Source organism: Pholcus phalangioides, unplaced genomic scaffold (genome assembly GCF_987345545.1).
Source record: "Pholcus phalangioides strain wild (caught in Gottingen) unplaced genomic scaffold, Ppha-v1.0 ptg000017l_1, whole genome shotgun sequence".
NCBI classification, from domain to species: domain Eukaryota; kingdom Metazoa; phylum Arthropoda; class Arachnida; order Araneae; family Pholcidae; genus Pholcus; species Pholcus phalangioides.
Window position 1 is genome coordinate 6222268 of NW_028301610.1, and position 20268 is coordinate 6242535.

A 20268-nucleotide genomic window follows, 5' to 3' on the forward strand; every position below is an offset into this window, starting at 1 on the left:
GAGAAGAGTGCGCTGGACCAGAGGGGGCACTAAATTCTTTTAAAATTATTCAAAATTACACAGGAGCAGCACAATGCATGCTTGTCTGGCAGAAAGAGTATGTAGTTGCAGGCCTCCTTATATGGCAGCATTAAATATGGCTTCCGATATTTAAATGCTGGTGACTCACTTGAAATTTTTTCAGTGGTCACTATCATCCAAACTTATTGACAAATGGTCTTTCTTATGACCATGCACTACTTCTGATTGATTCTAGTGAATTTAGATGTTTTCTTTCCTGAAGAGCCTGGTGTGATAGGCTGATAACTCTTTTCAATGAAATCAGTCAAGATTCAGCTGACAAGCAGCATTCTTTGTCTCTATAAAAACTTGAAGAAGGAGCAAAGCTAGAGAAATATGAATTTACCTCAAAAATATGACAATTCCAGATTCATTAGAATAGTTCTCTTTGATTAAAATTCTGATGGCATTTTGCAATATTGGTTTGACATTCATTCTCGGGTGTCAGTGTAAGCCCACGGACACTGAGGAAGTAGTGTACACGATTTTCTCGGGCACGGAGGGGGCAGTGTTTCACATTTTTTCTCTTCCCAGGGAAGGTTAAATTTTTTACTGCAAAAGTTCCCCATAATATCAAGAGGGGAGTAGCCACAAAACCCCCAATTTGCATACATTAATGCACTGGGGGGGGGCGGTGGAGATTGGAAACCCTGTATTAGAGGGCAGCAAAACTGTTTTTGCATTGGGCCACAAAAAACGTGAGCCTATTAATATATTTTTCAGCTTCTTCCTTAGTTCATAAACAGAATTGGGAGGGGTTTATAATTGGAATCTGGTTTTCAATCATATTCATTGAAAAAAAAATCAAATAGGATTTTTAATGAATGGGCAAAAAAGGAATTCCCTTTGTCAGTCCGATGAGTGTGGCTGTACCTTATGCACAGAGTCACAACTAAGAGCAGAGGAGTCTGGCACCCCGGATGATTGACCACAAAGAGTACTGAGTTTAAACTTTTTTTCATTAAAAATTATTGGGAGTGGGGTGCCAAAATGGAACGTGGCCCAGGTGACAGAGTAAATTTTTGTTCCTAGTTGCAGTCCTGCTGAATTCTGGACCTGGATATCTGGAACTTGGGTTTCTGAAACTTTGAAAGATGTTCAGTTGCATGTGAATGTGTGGTTTATAAATTTTCAGTCCACGTACATGAGTTGCATTATTAGGAAAATCTGATGAGGCGGGAGATGGACCAGGGATCTCGGTTACCAAAATGTATGACTTCTCAGTGTGAGAGAGTACTGTACCTTTTTCTCTAATTGATCCTTGTGAGACAGGTAGGAAAACGGTGCCAGAGCTCAGAATACCTGTTCAAAGAGGGCCTACAATATTTAAAAATATGTGTTAGCGATTGGATTCCATGTTTGGAATGGGGGGGGGGGCAGAGAAAAATGAGGTGATGGAAAGAGATGACTTTTTATTATTTTTCGATCACTACTGCACAACAAAAGAGAAAGCAAACTGCCCAATATCTCTTGGAGGGTTAAAGAAGAAAAAAAAGCTAGTGTGTGCATTTGTTCTTATATTCACTAAAATCAATATACAGTTGTGCACTGCTCATTGGCTCAAACCTTGAATTTTTTTCCTCACCAGTGTTATTTTTCATGTGCGTACATTTTTTAAACTATTTTCTATTTATATTTCAGTACCCCCTATAATTTGGCACCTTGCACAGGTTGCACCACCCTAACCTGGCAGTGAATGTGTTAATTGTGTTACATTTTTCCATCAAGCGTATTTGAAAATCATAAATGCATGTATAAAAAAATATAATAATCTATGATTATGAACTTATTATGATATTGCAATTAACATTAATTTTATAATGATTATAAATTTTATAATATAGTCAATTTTTTGCTAATTTTTATTAATTTATATCAAATTTTTGATTTAAAAACCTAGAATTTTTTTGAAAATTTAACTGGTAAACTTGAAAAAATCAGGAAATTTTTTTTATCAAAATGAGTATGAACCCTGTGTACATGCATTCAATTTTTCCAGCTGAGCACTTTATTTTAGAATGTTGTTTAGAATTCTGCTGTATGAACACACAGTAGATGTGATGTGGGAATTTATTGGATATCATATGTGATCTTGGCTGTTACAAAGTGGGGGCTCTAAGTAGAAACTAAATTTTAGAAGAGTTTAAGAGGCTAAACTGTACTTTTCTATGTTTTTGTTCTCATTTATATGACATCAATAAATCTTTAAAATGAACCTGTAAAGAAATTTTTTTTAAATAATTATTTGTATTCCTACCTCTCAGAAAAAGGTGGAAGATAATTGAACAGGGGAATAATTCTTAATCTGCTCTCAGAAATTCTGATGTCTTTTAAACATATAATCTGCAGATTATACACAGGGAAATACAGTACTTGTAGTTGCTAATTTTATTTTCAGGCGTTTAAGAGAAAAGCAGATGGAGTATATGCGGTCTGTTGTGGAGTCTAATGGACTTGAGTTGGCTCATCATGGAGATTTCACTATTGCGAATACTCATTCAGATCATGATGAATATGCTGGTCTTATGACTCAGCAGGAAAAAGAATGGTTGCTAAGGATACAATTAATGTTAGTGCAAACAGATAATCCATACGTTGAAGATTTCTACTATTCAGTAAGTTTGAATACGTTACTTTGAGTTTCTTGCAAAATTTGAATACACATGTAGCAATTACAGAAATAACTAGGAACGTTAATTTTTCCTTCTACTAAGGATGTGTGAGAGAGCAAATAATTATAACTAGAATGTTCAATTGAAATAAAACACATATTTATTAAGATTTAAACATTAAAAATATGAGACATTTGTTTTATTTACACTTGAACAGTCATGTTTTTTGTTGCCAAAACTTTGAATCTAAAACCAATATAAAATAGTAAACCAATTGTGCAGCTATTAACATTTTTTCAACGCTTTCCCTTGTTAATAAGATGAACAATGTATTTCCTTTATAATACAAGTCCCATTCTAGTGGACAGTGTCACTAATCTTGGCTTGTGCAGTGGCTTCATCATCATATTGCCCAACTGATTCTCTGTAGAAACTTTCTGTACTGCAATCTCAATTTCTGACTTTTTACGGATGAAGAAATGTTTAATGCTGATGTGCTTTGTGCATTGATGGAATTCTGGACTTTATGTGAGTGTTTTTATCAATTTGTAGCACTGGAACTTCCTTAAGTTGTACAATTGCTTTGTACATCCTTTGCAGCCAAACTGTTTCTTTACTACATTCATTAGTTGCAACAATTTCTGCTTCAGTGGTTGATGTTGCTACCATAGATTGTCATCAGCTGAACCATGAAATAGTTCCACCCAGTATACAAGATCACCACTCCTGTAGTTGATTTGGCCAGTCTTTTCATATACTCCAAAGTCAGAATCACTATTGCATTCTAATGCTCTAGGATTGTAGTTAAGTTACATCTGTGGGTAATGTCTTTACTTTTAGAACTTTAGAATTTGCAATGTGTCTGAGAGCACGTTTAATTTTCATCCACTGTTCTTTTAAAGGATTCTGTAGTTTGTACATGATAAAATTCCTACACTGAATGCTAGGTCAGGTCTAGTGCCTTTTACGATAAGATACATGATAGCTCTAATTCTCTATAATAAAATGATTGATCTGCGTTTGATTCAAGACCATAAAAAATTTGACGGCTCTTTCAAAATGGGTGTATGAACTGGTCTGCAATTTTCCACATCAAATTTCTTCAACACCACCTTTGCATATGCTTGTTGACTAATTTTACTGTTTCCATTGGAAAACTTTTCAATTTCCAATCTTTAGAAGAATATTGCTGGTTTACTGGTGACTTTAAATGTCATTTTCAACTGTTCAATAAAATCATCAGCTTTTTGCTGATCAGTTGCTGTGACTAGGCCATCGTCAACATATAAGGCTATGAGTAATTTTCTGTTATGATCTCTTATGTACAAACTAGGATCAGTGTCACTTGCTTTGCGAATCCTAGTTTCAACAAAAAAATCTCACTTGTTCAAGCAGTGAGGAGCTTGCTTAAGACCATAAAGACTGCGCTTGAATCTACACACATTGTTTTTGTTCCATCATTATAACCTTCAGGTTACTGCATATACAGCATATTCTTCTAAATCACCATATAAAAATTCTGTAGAGACATTGAATTGAAATAAATGCAATTTCTCACTTGCTGCTATACCTATTATTGAGTGTATTGTTTCTAACTTGGTTACTGAACTGAAGGTTTGATTGTAATCAATACCAAGACATTAACTGAATCCTTTGATTACAAGCCCTGCTTTGTGCTTGTCAATACTACCATCTGGATTCTTGATATGATGCATCCACTTACAAGGTATAGCTTTAATCCTTTAGGTAATGGCTGTAGAATTCTTTTTCTCAAGTTTCTCTTAAGGAATTCATTTTTGAGCTTCTATGTCCTTCTTCCTAAATGTACTGTCTGTACAATTGACTGCATCTTGATAAGTTTTTGGTCCATTTGCATCAGCCATGAAGACATCTGCCAACATAATATAGTCTTCAAACCTTTCAGGCTTTTTCAACTCATTTCTGTTCCTAAACTGTCTGATGTTTGTTTCAGCTTCTTCATCTTCTGAGCTACAGCTATCTTTCTCTGATTCTTCATCATGGGTATACTTTCCCTCATTTGAAAGTTCTTCATTTTGATAATTTCTTTCAATTGGAAATGTCACTGTATTTTCAATCTGTAAGGGCTTCTCTTGAAATACCACATCACGACAGCAAATTACTGTCTGCCTTTCTTTGATATAGATGTGATATCTTTCATTTCCATCATATCCGATAAAATAATCCTATTTTCCTTCTTTGAGTTGGGATGTAAGCATAATACAAGATTCATCGAAAGACTGGTTATTTGTGGAGATGAAGATTACAAGGAAGAAAATTCATCACTACCCCCACAGGGACTCGAACCCTGGTCTCTCGCTTGCCGGATGAGTGCTCTACCATCTAAGCTATGGAAGCAGATAGAATATTTCAACCTTGGAGTGTATATATATGTTGAAAGGCACCGTACATGGACGATGTCAACAATCAACTAATAGCTCGTGAATGACAAAGGCCAACCAGATGGCCATATGCATATAGAAACGTCCTCTCCACTTGTCAATACAAGATTCGTCGAAAGACTGGTTATTTCTGGAGATGAAGATTACAATTTAGATTACAACAGAAGATAACCAAGGTTGAAATATTCTATCTGCTTCCATAGCTTAGATGGTAGAGCACTTGTCCGGCAAGCGAGAGACCGGGGTTCGAGTCCCCATGGGGGCAGTGATGAATTTTCTTCCTTGTAATCTTCATCTCCACAAATAACCAGTCTTTTGATGAATCTTGTATTGACAAGTGGAGAGGATGTTTCTATATGCATAAGCATAATAGACTGACCCAATGTTTTGTTATATGCATATGCCTTATTTGAGGTGACCAAAACAGCTAAATGTAAAAAAAATCATGGGATTGGTTTTGGCTTATCATATAATTTCTTTTTTTGAAAACTACTTTCTTGTAGAGTTCTCACCTATATTTGGTCATGTTGAAAAAAAAATAGTGTTAAAAATATGTGACGTCTGTTTGAAATTGTTAAACACCAACAAAGTTGCTTTTAATGTTTGTATCAGATAGCAAACAATATGTTCAATATTCAGTGAAACATTGAACCATACCATGTATTTAATGCATAGTATTAGCTCCCTACAATGAAAATTTATGTATTATATCAAATTAATTTTCAGACTTTCATTACTAAAAAATATGCTCAAGAAGTTGCTTCAAAAGGAAAATCAGGCAGCCAATCCAGTCCCAAGCTTCTTTTGCCAGAGAGAGCTAAAACAGAGAGCAAGACATATGTACCTGGTAAGTTATGATAAAATACTAAGAATGGTTGCCTAATTCAAGTATTTTTTGTTTTAATGTTGCTTTTCTAAATGCTGTGTGCTTTTCTTTCTTGAAAACAAAATGGAAAAAACCAGCACTTCGTCCTCCAGTTTAATCATTTTGAGTTCAAATCTAGATGTCTTTGATCATTTGGAATTATATTCTAACCCTAGAATATTTACAAAAACTGCATGTCTCTTAGATGTACATACCATTAAAACCATTTATGCTTAAATTATTGTATTCATTATTATAGGCTAAGGTGTTACTGAATATCTCCAACACATTGATAAAAAAAAACAATTTTTTTTTACTCTTTTACAGATAAATTGGCACTCTAACAGTGTATCACGTGCAATTTAAAAAGTACATTATTTTTTCATAGTTAGCCAATGTACTTATCAACTTTTCAGACTTATAAACATGAACTGTGTAAATTTTCATTCTTGGTATCAAAATCACAAAAAAAATCAATGCATCATATGAGTAGATAAAAATCAGTATAACACAGTCAAATGCAAATGAGAGCAGAACTTGTAGAAAAATAATGCAATATGACTTGATAAAATATTACATTCAAACAAGTAGGTAGTTGTCAAGGCACATTGTCTGGTAACATAACTATCCCATCTATTTGCATGCAACACAAATGTGCTCGCCACAGATTGCCAAACTTGTCTGTTTTTTCAACCATTCCACAGAAGTTTCTTTGGAGTCACAGCAACTTTTATTGAACAAAAAATTATTAAAGATTAAACATTACAAAGAATATGGAGCGATATCTTTCTGCCACACAGAAATGTATCATGAAGCTTCCTGATATTCATATAGATATCTCTTTTAGCTCTGGCAAGAATAGTGATTCACAATAGCAGTTTTGATTTGTGCAGCAATGATTCAAATGCAGTTTCACTGCATACAGACTCATTCATTTGCTGCTCTAATTCCACTGTTATTTCTTCTAACGTAGTAATTTTTTTCTTGAAGTCTTCTTGGTTCCATGATCATGGTCTGCAGCAAAACCATTCACAAAATATTATTGACAAATAACCCCTTAAAATATATACCTGCAAGATATATAAGGTGCATAGCAAACAGGGAGTATGACATTTTACTGGCAAACCATTGGTCCTAGAGCAGGGTGTCTGCCATCATGTGAAAGTCACAGAATGAGAACAAGGTCATAGAAGTCCCAAAAAAGTCACAAAATTTGAGTAAAGTTCACAGATTGTTTTTATTATTCTCCAGAGTTATTTTTCTTTCCTAAAATATAGGCTTTGGAGAAGCGGTGGCATTCAATATTTTTTCTTCTCTCTCAGGTTTCTTTTGAAACTGTTGTTTTGTTGTACTGAGCAACCTTTAATTTTTTCTTAGCAGCCATGCTTAACATTGTTCTCACAGTATCCCAGCAAATAACTGGACTGAACAGTGTAATCTACACCAGGTATCTGTCCAAATCCTTTAGCGACCAGACGTGCCTTATATCTTGTCACTGCACCATCTACATTTTTCTTCGCTTTGAACACCCATCAACTTCCTATGGCTTTTCTATCACTTAGCAAATCTACCAGCTTCCATGTCTTGTTTTAAATTAGAGACGTCATCTCTTCTTGTAAAGCAACTTGCCAATGAGTAGAATCCTTGAATGACATTGCTTCTGTTTAAGTGACTGGTTCATCACATTCTGCCAGCATGACATAATCATCAAACTTGGATGGCTTTTTCAGCTTTGACCTGTCTCGTAGAGATCTGCATGGATCAGTTCACCAACTGTAGTTGGCCTCGTTGTTCTGGTACAGAAACTGAGTCTACGCATTTTACCATATGCACATGCATCACAAAAATTTTGACTAAACAATCTCCATACCTTCACTTTTGAGGAATTTCTGTACATGTTGATTGTTCTGATGACATAATCACTCATGCCATAGTTGAATGTCAGAATTTTTTACAGCAAGACAAGCTTTAGAAATTATGACACACATCAAAAGCTTGTACACATCACTGAGTTGACTAATTCCAACAGCAACAGTCTGCTTTCCATTTCAGAACCCTCTTGTGTTTTGTGTAGCAAATTCGATGAGACCATGATTCAGAGCAGATCCAGATGAGAACAGATTCTGGTCAGATTTAGGGACATACCAAGCATTTTTCAATTGACCTAATTTCCACTTCCCACATACCAGCATTTCCACATCAATCGTGCTGTATCCTCATAGATGGAGATAGACTTGGAAGTCTGGGGGGGGGGGCACAGTCATTATTTCTGGGGACATGATGATGATGTCAATTCATATATACATTTATATGTTAGATCAGTCGACTACACCTTTGATGCTGGGGGGGCAATGCCCCCGTCTCTCTGCCCATGCATATCCTTTAACATACATGAAAGTTCCATCACAGAGACGAAGCAGTTTTGGCTCATCAACAGGAACATATGAAGACCTGTAGTTTTGGCTCATCAAAGGAACATACGAAGAAGTCCGAACGAGTCCATGTGTTGAGAAGCCCCTGAATCAATTATCCAACAGTCCTTGTTAACATCTGTGACAGATGTGATTGCTTGTCCCTGAGAACTCTGGTCAGAAGTTTCATAGTCGTTACTTGAATGGCAGTTCTTTTTGATATGACTGACTTTCCCGCAGGAGTAGCACTTCACCAGTTTCTTCTTCGGCTGTTGAGTTTTCAAAGTTTTGAGCTTTTTCTTAGCCGTCAAACTAGCATTTTTTGCAATAAATGCTACAGTGCTCGGTTCGGAACTGCAAGATTTCTGTTCGTGAATCCTGAGATATTCAGTCAAAGTCGCTACACTTCTTTGGTTATGCGGAACTGACTCCCAAGCGTTTTGGAACTCCAGATACTCACTCAGAAGGGTATTGAGCATCCTATTCAGCAACATTGAAACAGGAAGACTTACATTTTCTTTGAGCTCCTCTTGTAAATCTTGCCAAATTCGTCACAGTTTTGACACATGGGAGGTGATACTGTCAGCTGGATCATTGGTGTAGTTAAATAACTACAAATACAATAAGTCCAAGCGCCTCTCAGTATGCAATGCATTCCACATCTCTGCCAGATTTACAGGTAAGAATATGCTGCTTTGACTCACCTTGAACACTCGACCCGATTATATATCACGCAATAGCATCAGCCTTCTCAAAAGCTTTGACATCAGCAGCAAACTTCGTTCATTCAGTCTCGATTGCATTTTCATCCAACAAAGTAGGATACGTGATTTCTCCCAAAACGACCGGCATCACTTTTTGGATAGTCAGTTGTAGTTCCACATTGAATTTCCAGCTTGTTCAGTTCTGTATACCTTCCAACATATCGATGGAATGAAACTTCTCCATTTTCCCACTTGAATTGGAAACTTGAGCTCGAAAAGTAAACAGATACTAAACTTCGTTGCAGAAGTCAAAATTCTGCAACTGTAGACACAATCATTAAACAATCAAACTCACTACGAAATGGAGGGTCACTGGGCACCATAGCCTATTCAAATTATTAAAGTACGAGTGAGCAGAGAAACGAATTGAAGTTTAATGGACGCACAAAACACAAGCCATGCGAACTGAACGAATGCAAAACAATGAATGTAAACAAAAACATGTTGCCACAAATAAAGCACTGAAGTATATCACGGTTAACAGTTAGCAGGTAATTTTCTAATATTTAATAGATTGGAGGGGTTGTTCCCATCATTGTGAAGCTCAACATTCAGCACTGAGAGGCTTCATGCCAATGTTGGCATGTCTGTTGTATATGTGTATATGCATTGACATCATCATTCTCTGTGGAAAGGTTCGAAGGATTGAAGTTCATTAAGACCTCCTATTTTATTAACCCAAATTCCCAAGATGGTCACTACTCACAGTTTGAAACCACTGATATAAGAAAACAGTCCAGTATGGTTAATGTTGATGAATGAGAAAAGGTTACAGAAAAGTCACCAAAAAGTCCCCGCAAAATCACAGAATTTTACTTTTGGTATTTGGTACACACCCTGTAGTGGCATACTTCCAAATAGAAAAAGTTTCCAAATAACATGTAGTACTTACATATGTCATTCATGTTGCAAGGGGTTGTATAGTTATTAAAACAAAAAAAATTAACTTTTTATACAGTTTCCATGTGCCTCAAAACTTAACTAGAAAGTTATTACTTTTTCACTCTTGATGCCACCTAAAATTTTCCATGTTTCTAAGTGCAATATTCACTGAGATATTCAAATTCAAAAAAATGAAGAGTTGGGAAAAAGTGCTTTAAATACAGGTAAGCCATTTTACAAGCCAGCATTTAATGCTGTTTCTTTCTCAACTTTTCTCCTTTTATCCAAATTTGAATATCTCGATCAATATTGTACTTAGAAACATGGAAAATTTTAGGTGGCATCAAGAGTGACAAAGTAATAAGTTTCTAATTAAGTTTTGGGGGGTACTGTATAAAAGTTAATTTTTTATTTTAATAACTATACAACCTCTTGCAACATGGATGACATATATGAGTACTACATGCTATTTGGAAATTTTTCTAGTTGGAAGTATGACTCTAAGATCAACGGTTTGCCAGTAAAATGCTATACGCCCTATTACTTCTACTTAATCGTACATCAGGGATGGGATTGCTGCGCCATTAGCAATTTCCTGCTACATACTGCACCATAACGTTGATTTTCCGAGAAAATTCGGTGCTTCTGCGCCAATCTGGGTTCTCCGAAATTTCCCTCTTCAACTTTCGCTTTCGATGACGTCATTTGAATCATGCGGTGACGTCAAACTCGCCGTTGCTACTGTAACTTATAGAAAACCTTTGTGTATGTTCCGGTTTTTTTGTAGAATTCATCAAGATAACCGGTTCTGCCAAGGATTCCTGCATTTGGGTGTGAAAATAGTGCGTCCGTTATTTCAGATTCCGAAAACTCGTGTCTCCTCCGATTGATTAAAAAATCGAATTTCGAGCTAAAAAAAGTTCGGGTTTTTTAACCTATCAGAGATGACGTGGGTTTTCGGAATCTGAAATGCGGATGCACTACGTTTGCACCATCGAGCTGGAGGGAGTATGACATCAGCGGTCTTCGCCTTGGCAGTGCTGACAACGCCGTCCGCAACATCATTCGTCTGAAGATCACGTGACTCTGTGAAAACACGCACAATCCCCCGTTATTTTCTAATGGCATAAATAGGAGTTTGAAACAATAAATGAAAGAAATAATTTCAGTATCGATGAGATAATTCCAAAATTAATGAAAGAAAATTTCTAGAATTAATGAAATAGATAATTTCAGTTACAAAATAAATGAAATAGATAATTTCAGTTACAAAATAAATGAAATAGATAATTTCAGTTACAAAATAAATGAAATAGATAATTTCAGTTCCAAAATAAATGAAATAGATAATTTCAGTTCCAAAATAAATGAAATAGATAATTACAGCATTAATGAAAGATAATTCCGGAATTAATGAAAGATAATTCCAGAGTTAATAAAAGATAATTCTAGAATTAATAAAAGATAATTTCAACATTGATGAAAGTGATAATTCCAAAATCATAAAAGTGATAATTCCAAAATCATAAAAGTGATAATTCCAGCATTAATGAAAGATAATTCCAGAATTAATGAGAGAGAGAATTCAGCATTGATGAAAGAGAGAATTCTAGAATTAATGAAAGAAAAATTCTAGCTTTGATGAAAGAAAAATTCTAGTTTTAATGAAAGAAAAATTCTAGTTTTAATGAAAGAGAATTTCAGTTCCAAAATAAATGAAAGTTATAATTCCAGCATTAATTAAAAATTATGTAATTAATGAAAGGTAATTCCAGCATTAATAAGAAATAATTTCAGCATTAGTGAAAGAAATAATTAATAAAGGAAATAATTCCAGAATTATCGAAAGAGAATTCCAGAATTAATGAAAGAGATAATTCAGCATTGATTCAGAAGTAAGGAGTCCAGATCAGACTCATCTCGACTGCATCAAATCCAGGAAGTCCTTTCAGATAAAAGTGTTTTGGTGAAAGCTTTGTTTCTGAAAGAAGCATCAGAACTTTTTGAATGGCTTTCTGACATTATTTGAAAAAGAGGAGCCCCTCATACACATTTTGTATGATGAGCTAGGAGCTCTTGTTAGAAAAATTATGGCACGTTTCCTGAAATCTGAACATATTCAGAATGTTAGAATTGCTGAGCTTCAGAATTTAGCTATAGAAAGCAGTGAGAACTGGAGGAAAAATGTGGTTGTCTGTGCTGAAATAGAATCCAATCTTGCTGAGTTGGGGGAATGTTCTCAACAAAAAATTTCTATTAGGTGCTGGATCATCAAGCACTTGCTCAAAGTTTTACCTTTTGAGAACACCATGCTGGAAAAAATGAAGTATTTGCATCCCATTTTCCGACTGGAAAACTCTTCATTTTCATGTATTAAGTAGATTGTTTCAAAGCTACTGCAAGTTTGTCCTTTGGATATCCCTGTTCTCTTGGATGAATGGATTTCTCTGCAGTGTGAAGATATACATGTGAGTTATCAAAGGTTAGATAAGTATTGGGGATCTATATTTGATCTGAAAAACTTGGATGGAAGCGCAAAGTTCAAAATTTTGCTTGTGCTTGTCAAAGCCTTAATATGTCTTGCCCACATGGAAATGCAGACTGCGAGAGGGGCTTTAGTGTAAACAAACATTTCCTGCAACATAGATCAAATCTTTCGGTTGAAAATATCAATGGCATTAGGCAAATAAAATCTTATGTACAGCATTCTCGAAATGCTAAAGATATTGATGTCGATTCTGAAAGCTGTTCACAGCTCGCATCAAAAGTACCAAGACAGACTTCAGCACCAAAAAACTTTTGATAAGAAAGTTCTATGACCAGATGAGAATCAACGACTAAAAGCAGAAGAAAGGGAGTTGGAAATTAAGTTGTTGTCATCAAAAACTATGCCGAACACTACAGAAAAAATGATAGAAGTGGGGATAAAGAGAAAAAACTTTGTAGACATCGAAAGTGGACAAGTTCGTCTGAAAACACTGAAAGAAAAAAATATGTAGTGTTCTTGAGAAATTGGAGGAAAACAGAGTCATGAGTCAACAAAATGTCATGAGGTTTTTTTTAATGTATGCTTATTTGTTTGATTTGTAAACTTTTACTTTTTCTTCTTACGCCCAGCTTGGATTATGACTTATAATTTTTATGTCCCTACAAGTGGATGCAAGTTTTATCAAACATATAAAACTGATTTTTGACGCCGGAAACCTATAACTGGTTAAAATGTTCAAAATTGAATAATCTGATTATCTCGGTTCAAAAAATTTTCATTTTTGACAAAGGTAATAATGATTATGCGCACTGCTCCGAATTCACAGATTGCTGCTCCAAAACACTAAATTTACTGCTCCAAAACTGCTCCGAAAAGAGTCAACAGCAATCTCATCCCTGCCGTACATGCACCACGTACACATTCCTCTACGAAATTTCTAACTAATCGGCACATACTAGAGTGTGTGGCCCTAATGTATTTATGTTGCCGAGTTGCGCTTGTTTCATGTACGTGTCGCCACCTATTTTCCATTTTCTGAAGTAAAGATGAAAATGCTTGAATTTTCATGTTATATCAGTGTTGTGTTGTAGGTCTGCCTGTTCTCTGGAGAGACTTTTTCAAATAGAAGACTGGCTTGCATTGGTGTCTCGAAGCTGGAAAACTGCAGTTAACCACCTTCAGCCCACAACCACTGTGGTTTCAACAGGGTTCGAACCTGGATCCTGAGGGCGAGAGTCCAGCACGATGCCTACATGACTGCACAGTGGCCATATTCCCTGTTTGTTACGCACCCTGTATATTCATACACCTATCATTACTAATGATAAGTCTCAGACTATAAACATGCAGCTATCATTACTAACAATGTGTCTGAGAGATGTAGATAATGCACCTATCATTAATAGCAATACATTCGAGAGATGTAGGAAAATTTACGTTAGATACTAACTATGTCTCAAAGATGCACTAGGTTCACAGAAATGGTATAGTACTCACTTGAAGTGAACCAAATGGCTACTGGAGTTGGACTGGTCAAAAGAAGACGAGCCCCATGAAGCATAGCTGGAAGGAAGGGGGGCACACTTAAAGGTCAAACGGTGTGCTATTTGTTTGAACTTCCAACTACGTTTCGTTTCTGAGATGTAGAGTTAGTATTCTAGGGTTAAAACTAATTTTTTTGTCTAATCCCATTGAATCCGATTTAATATGTTGTCATTTGAACTAGAAAGTATAAACATATAATGTTGGGAACTTTTAGAATAGAAAATGTTCAGGTATGAGAAAAAATAAGTACTCTGATTTATATATATCAGTGCATTTCAAATGAGATCCACTGTATATAGTGCAAACAATTACCATTGTGCAAAATGAACCTTAAAATCTAGAAAGGCTATACATACAGTGTAAATTTATTTAATGTTATATTGATCATAAAAAAAACCAATTTTTTTTAATTAAGTATAATGATTTATGTAACAACCTCTTTTGTTTTTCCTTCAGCTCAGTTCGAAGGATCTTTGGGCAAATTACAAGCAGTTAGTGTTAATTTTCCGCGTAAAGTTTTAGACATTGCTGTGAAACGCCCTGTAGAGGAAGAAGAAGATGATGAAGTGCATGATATTGGTAGTCATAACTACAAAAAACACCGTCGCATATTATTAGAAATTGAAAAATTGTATAATCACCTATTGGAAATAGATGATGAGGAAAAGCGCATTTTAGCTCTCCCAGAGGATGCTCACCAAGTACATATACAGAATATTATCCAACATACCGATAAATTGTTTATTGGACTGGGCTGTGATAGTACAAAAGACATATTTCAAAGCATAATGAGTGTGCGTAAAGGAAGAAATTTAGGAATGAGGTGTTTCAAAGTTTTCTCAAAGGTAGAGTTGATTGAAATATTTTTTACCTTAAAGAAAATATTCTCACTAGTCATAATGTTTTAAGATGTTGTTTGTAGCAAGGAAGCAAAAATTTATTGGCATCATATATTATCTGTCCATTATATTATACCCAATGCTGTAGTTTTGTTTGATAATATAATGCTAGAATCAATTTCTAATTTTTTATTCGCTATATGTTTTATTCCATGTCTGATTTACACATGGTGATAGAATGTAAAAGCTTGTGTTCAATTATTTGCAGCCAGTTATTATAAAAAATTAATGATAACTGGCAATTACAAATAATTACCAGATTATCACTTTCACCTGACATGTATATAATGTTGTATTTATATGACATAAGAGTATATATTTATATGATGTATATACATAGCATAAATGATTGAATTATTTTTCTTATCTGTGCCTATATTTCATGTTGTGTCACTTAACTATAGAAGGCTGATGGTGTTTTATAGTTAACATATGTGAAAGTATTTGACACGTATGCGACACAGTGCAGTAAAACCAATTTAAATAATTATGTAAATATACACTTGTGTATATTCATTTTTTATAAATTACTTTGTAAATTTATATGCTCATGACTTTTAATGAATTATTTCGTTTCTGCTAAAACTGATACATAGCTGGAGATAGACTTGAAAGTGTGGGGGCATGACGCTGATGATGTCAATTCATATGTACACGTATACATTAGATCAGATGACTCCACCTTTGATGCCTTCCCCATATCTCCGCCCATGCACTGATATCATTATAATATAGGAAGAATAAAAATACAAACTACACAGGTGATAACAATAAAAACAAGTAAAGATTTTAGAGAAGTCAGATTTCTCTCTTAAGGTGAGGAGGAGTGGGCTACTGTAATGACAAATATCCACTCATATATATCCCCCCTTTCCATTAGCAAACTTTCTCGAAAACCTGTTCTGAAACCGAGAATATATTTGAAAAAAAGCCAAACTATAGAATAATCTCTTTTCCTCTTCCCTCGATATGATCACTAATTTTCCACTATTGGTGAATTTTTGCTAGGGAGAGAAAAAATCTGTTTCATTGAGAGAAGAAAAAAAATGAAACATTCTGCAGGTTAATTTTCCTTGTGACTGCGGAGCCCCTGGTGACTGCGCATGGAGCGCTAAGGGCTCCGTGGAGCACCAGTTGATAACCGCTGATCTAAAACATTCAAAGAAAAGGCCAAATAAAACAGGTGGTTTTTCAACAATAAATTAAACAGAAAACTTATGAAGAATTAGGAAAGTTTTTGAAGTATCCAAAAATGTCGGTTAATTGAGTTCCACTGTATATCGTCCCCTCTCATGCTAGAATCATGAATGTGCAATGTCCTTGAAAAAAAAGAATATGGAAAATGATGTGTACCCTTGGTACTCTATAAAAGTTATTTTCCTGAAATGTTTGTGTGTGTGTGTTTTATAACGTGTTTGAATAGGAATACACATTTGTTTTTCAGACAAAACTTAGATAGCAGAATAAGGTATCCAACCAGCTGATTAAAAAAAGGAGTGAAAATTTGTATATATTCATTCTTCTAGCATGAGAGGGACAATATATGAATAGAAAAAAGATTTTTATCTGCCATGGGTTTATTAATTTTTTTAAAAGTCAAAATATTCCCAAAACCAATATAAAACCAAATATTCCCAACTTCCCAAAATGGTTTTTAAGAAATTAATTGTAAAAAAAATAAGTGATTGTGTATGAAATGTAAGATTTGATATTCAGAAACAGTAATTGCAATTTTTTACATGATAGGAGATTATGAAATGTTTCTTCTTGTTTTAGGATCAACGAGTGTGCTTTTTAAGATCTCTCTTTCATTGCTTTCACTTTATTTTCCGGAAAGACCAAAATGACATGGTTTTGGCTAAAAATATTGATCTGATTCTAGAATTCATTGAAACTCTTTCTCTTACTGATCTTGTTCTCCTTGGGGAAAATCTAGAAGAGCCATCTACTGATAAAAATGCTGTGATAACTTCTGGTAGGGAAAAGAGCATTGTAGTGATTTCATTCAGAAATAGTGTAAGTTTTATTTTTTTTAAACATTTTGTGGGTCATTGGGTATTCAACCTGATTTTTATTTTTATGTATTTATAACCATTTTCTTTCATTCAGTTTGGTTCCTCAACTATTTGCTGTATGTTGCAACGAGCTGAGCTCTTGTATGCTGATGGGGAAGATATTGATAGTGAAATACAAGCTAGATGGTAAAAAGTTTAATTTTAATTGATGAACTTAAATCATTCAGTTTATTTGGTCTCCATTTGTATACATTAAAAAGAATGTTTTAAATGACATTAAAGGAAAATGTATTTCAAGTGGAGTCAAAAATCAAGTTAAATTTTATTTAGGATAAAAAAACTAGACGTTTAATTATAAACAATCAACATGCTATTTAAAGATAAATTTTTTTCTTATTTATTTCATGACTTATCATTTATGGAACAAATTTTGCTTGTAAACCAAATAGTTATTTTAAATCACCAGTTATTTTTATAAATGTTCATATTAATTTAAAATATGTAAACTTAAAAAATATGTACACGATTGAATTCTGTTATAATGAACTTCAAGAGACTGGAAAAATCACTTTGTTATAACAAAATTTCGTTATAAAGGAATTCCAGGTTTTTGCATTGTTCCTGTGAAACTTATCTAGGGATTGGAAACATGTTTGTTAAAACAAGATTTTTGCTATAACGATATTTATTAAAATGGGATTTGATTGTATTCAGATTATTTTCAAAGGATGGATTTGCACTGTTTGGTCATGAGTGGGTTAAGTAAATGTAATGTTCACTTATACATTGCAGTATGGACAAATGAATGGAGCATGACGTTCAGCGTTGACAAGTGCATGATCGCTCATTTTGGTTCGAAGAACCCATGGTTCTCTTAAGAGTTGAATGGTGTCACTATACCGGATGCAATTAGGGTCACCGATTTGGGAATTCTCATTCATGAGTCTCTTAGGTTTTCTGAACATTGTTCAGTGATGGTCAAAAAAGCGAATAGAATGTTTGGTTTCATGTACAAAAAGGTCTCTTTGCGTTCTTCTAAAGCCATTCTTCCATTTTTCAGAGGCTTAGTTCGTCCTGTACTGGAGTATGCTGTAAGGTTTTGGAGACCATACCTACAGAGGGACATAGACTTTGTTGAAGGGGTGCAGAGAAGAGCTACGCATGTCCTTATTGGCACACAGGGCTTGAGTTATGAAGAGAGACTTCATTTTTGAATATGTTTACATTGGATGAATGCAGGGGTCGGGGAGATATGATTGAAGTATTCATAACTTTCAATGGGATGGATCATGAAGTATTAATATGCTGTGAATCGACTGTTTTTACAAGGGGACATTAGTATCGATTGGTAAGGGAAATCCGAGGTTATGGTGTCGCAGGGAAATTTTCTCTAATAGGGTTGTTAATAAATGGAATAGCTTACCCCGGGGGTAGTAAATTTGAACACAATTTACACATTTAAAAAGAAATACGATAAACATGTTGGGGTAAATCGAAAAGCTATCCGTACTTAAAATAACACAACCATAAGTATTCTTTATGGGCATTGTATAATATTTTATCATGTATATATATTGTTATAATTTTTGTGATTGTGTTTTTTATTGGGTTGCTGTATTTTTGAAATATAATGACATCCATATTTGTTACCTCGTTGAGCATTTGCCGGTTGTGGCATTGTATTTGCATTTGTATATACTCATTTTCCATGACAGCTAAACTGCCTCTCTGAAATCTTTTCTCCAATAATACTAATGATAGTTGCAAAAGCTTGGTATATTTCATAGTTACTTTACTTTTTATGAATATAAATTCAAAACAAGTGCAATAAATATAAAACATGTCGTCACATTAGTGGGCATGCAAGGAAAAAGCAAAGTAGATCAATTCAGCATGTCAGAAAATTCAAGTTACAGATATGTTTAAAACTCGATGATACAAAAATGACTTGAGTCACAGAGTCAAGGCAAGGTTTGGTATGTTTTGCTTTAGATCTCAAGTTTCACAGCATGCCGGCTAATGTAGGGGAATATGGTGTGTTGAATGAGTATGTTTTATAACAAAAATAAAAGCACTGAAACATATTAAATAAGAAATACCCTATGTTGGGAAAATACTTTTTTAATTATGTGATTTACTAAATTTTGACAAAACAATATATTTATAATACTTTTTTCAGGACAAAAGTTATTTTGAACATTGTTGACATGATATGTGCCATGCCTAATCTGTCCATTGTACCGCCTACAATACCTTGCAAGTACCTTCTTGATCATTTTCAAAGGTTTGCAGTGGACAGGGACAAGTTTGAAATTCTAAAGGAGAAAATAAATATTTTGCAAACAAACTGTGAAGAATCAAGTAGTGTTTGATCATTCAGTTCTTAGCAATTTTTTTTTTGAAGCACCGCAAAGAACAAAAAAGGTGCAGAGAGTGCTACTACTGTTCATCAAGTAAGCATAACAAAAATATTATTGTTGACTTTAATGTTATTTTATTTTTTATCATATTGGGATGAGATCATCCCAACTATTTCATTACAAAAGGCTATAAGTAATAGTCAATAAAATGATAATTGATACTAATTTTTTTTTTGTTGCAATAAATGGCTGTTTTATTGCTTTGTTACTTGGTTTTTTACTGATTAAAGCATTTTGTGCAATCAGTTGCTGTTGCCACACTCAAGTTTGATGCACAGAGCTTAAAAGTTATTTTTTCAAAATACTAAGAATAAGTGAAAAGAATTTTTTAAAAAATATGTATTGTATTAGATGTACATTTTTTTGCACAGCTCTTGAAAAACGTTTTTGCTTTGTTTTCTTATACTATGTTTCAAAAATAAATTAACATGAAACTGTGAACATGAAAAATATGAATTATAAAAAAAATATTCAAGAAACACACAAGATTTCAAATTTTACATCCTTCTGATTGTTTGAAAAGAAGTTGACTCTTAGAGTTAACTTTTCTTTAATACAAGTAAAAAGTTATACTGTTGGAGAAAAAAAAATACTATATATAAAAGAATTTACATAAGGTTGTGAAAGAAATAAAATTACAGCAAAGTGTTAAATTTTGTTGCACTTTAAAAAATAGAAATGCTTTGAAAGTTGAATTGTTTACTTTTGTAATTCATGTCTCGTGTTTCAAATTAAACTCTGGCACCTGTTCTATTTTATGAGTACCCCCATGTTAAGTTTTCCAGATATGAAGAAATCATGTGTTTTTTATTTATTTTTTATTTTTTTTGTCTGCAGATTAAATGAGCTCAGAAATGTGGTTTAGAATAAGCTATATTTCAAACATT

At 34.1% G+C, this 20268-nt stretch overlaps 1 protein-coding gene across 3 annotated transcripts in view; it reads left to right on the top strand.

Annotated features, from left to right (window-relative positions):
- Positions 1-19962, top strand: part of Patr-1 (Protein associated with topo II related - 1) — a 110338-nt gene extending 90376 nt beyond the window's left edge. For all 3 annotated transcript variants that reach the window (XM_089246154.1, XM_089246157.1, XM_089246155.1), the window contains 6 exons: positions 2459-2675; positions 5819-5939; positions 14504-14892; positions 16723-16962; positions 17056-17147; positions 19141-19962. In XM_089246154.1, the coding sequence (XP_089102280.1) occupies positions 2459-2675; positions 5819-5939; positions 14504-14892; positions 16723-16962; positions 17056-17147; positions 19141-19333 (1252 nt within the window). In that variant the 3' untranslated portion in view covers positions 19334-19962. The remainder of the gene's footprint in view (positions 1-2458; positions 2676-5818; positions 5940-14503; positions 14893-16722; positions 16963-17055; positions 17148-19140) is intronic.
- The last annotated feature ends 306 nt before the right edge of the window (positions 19963-20268 follow it).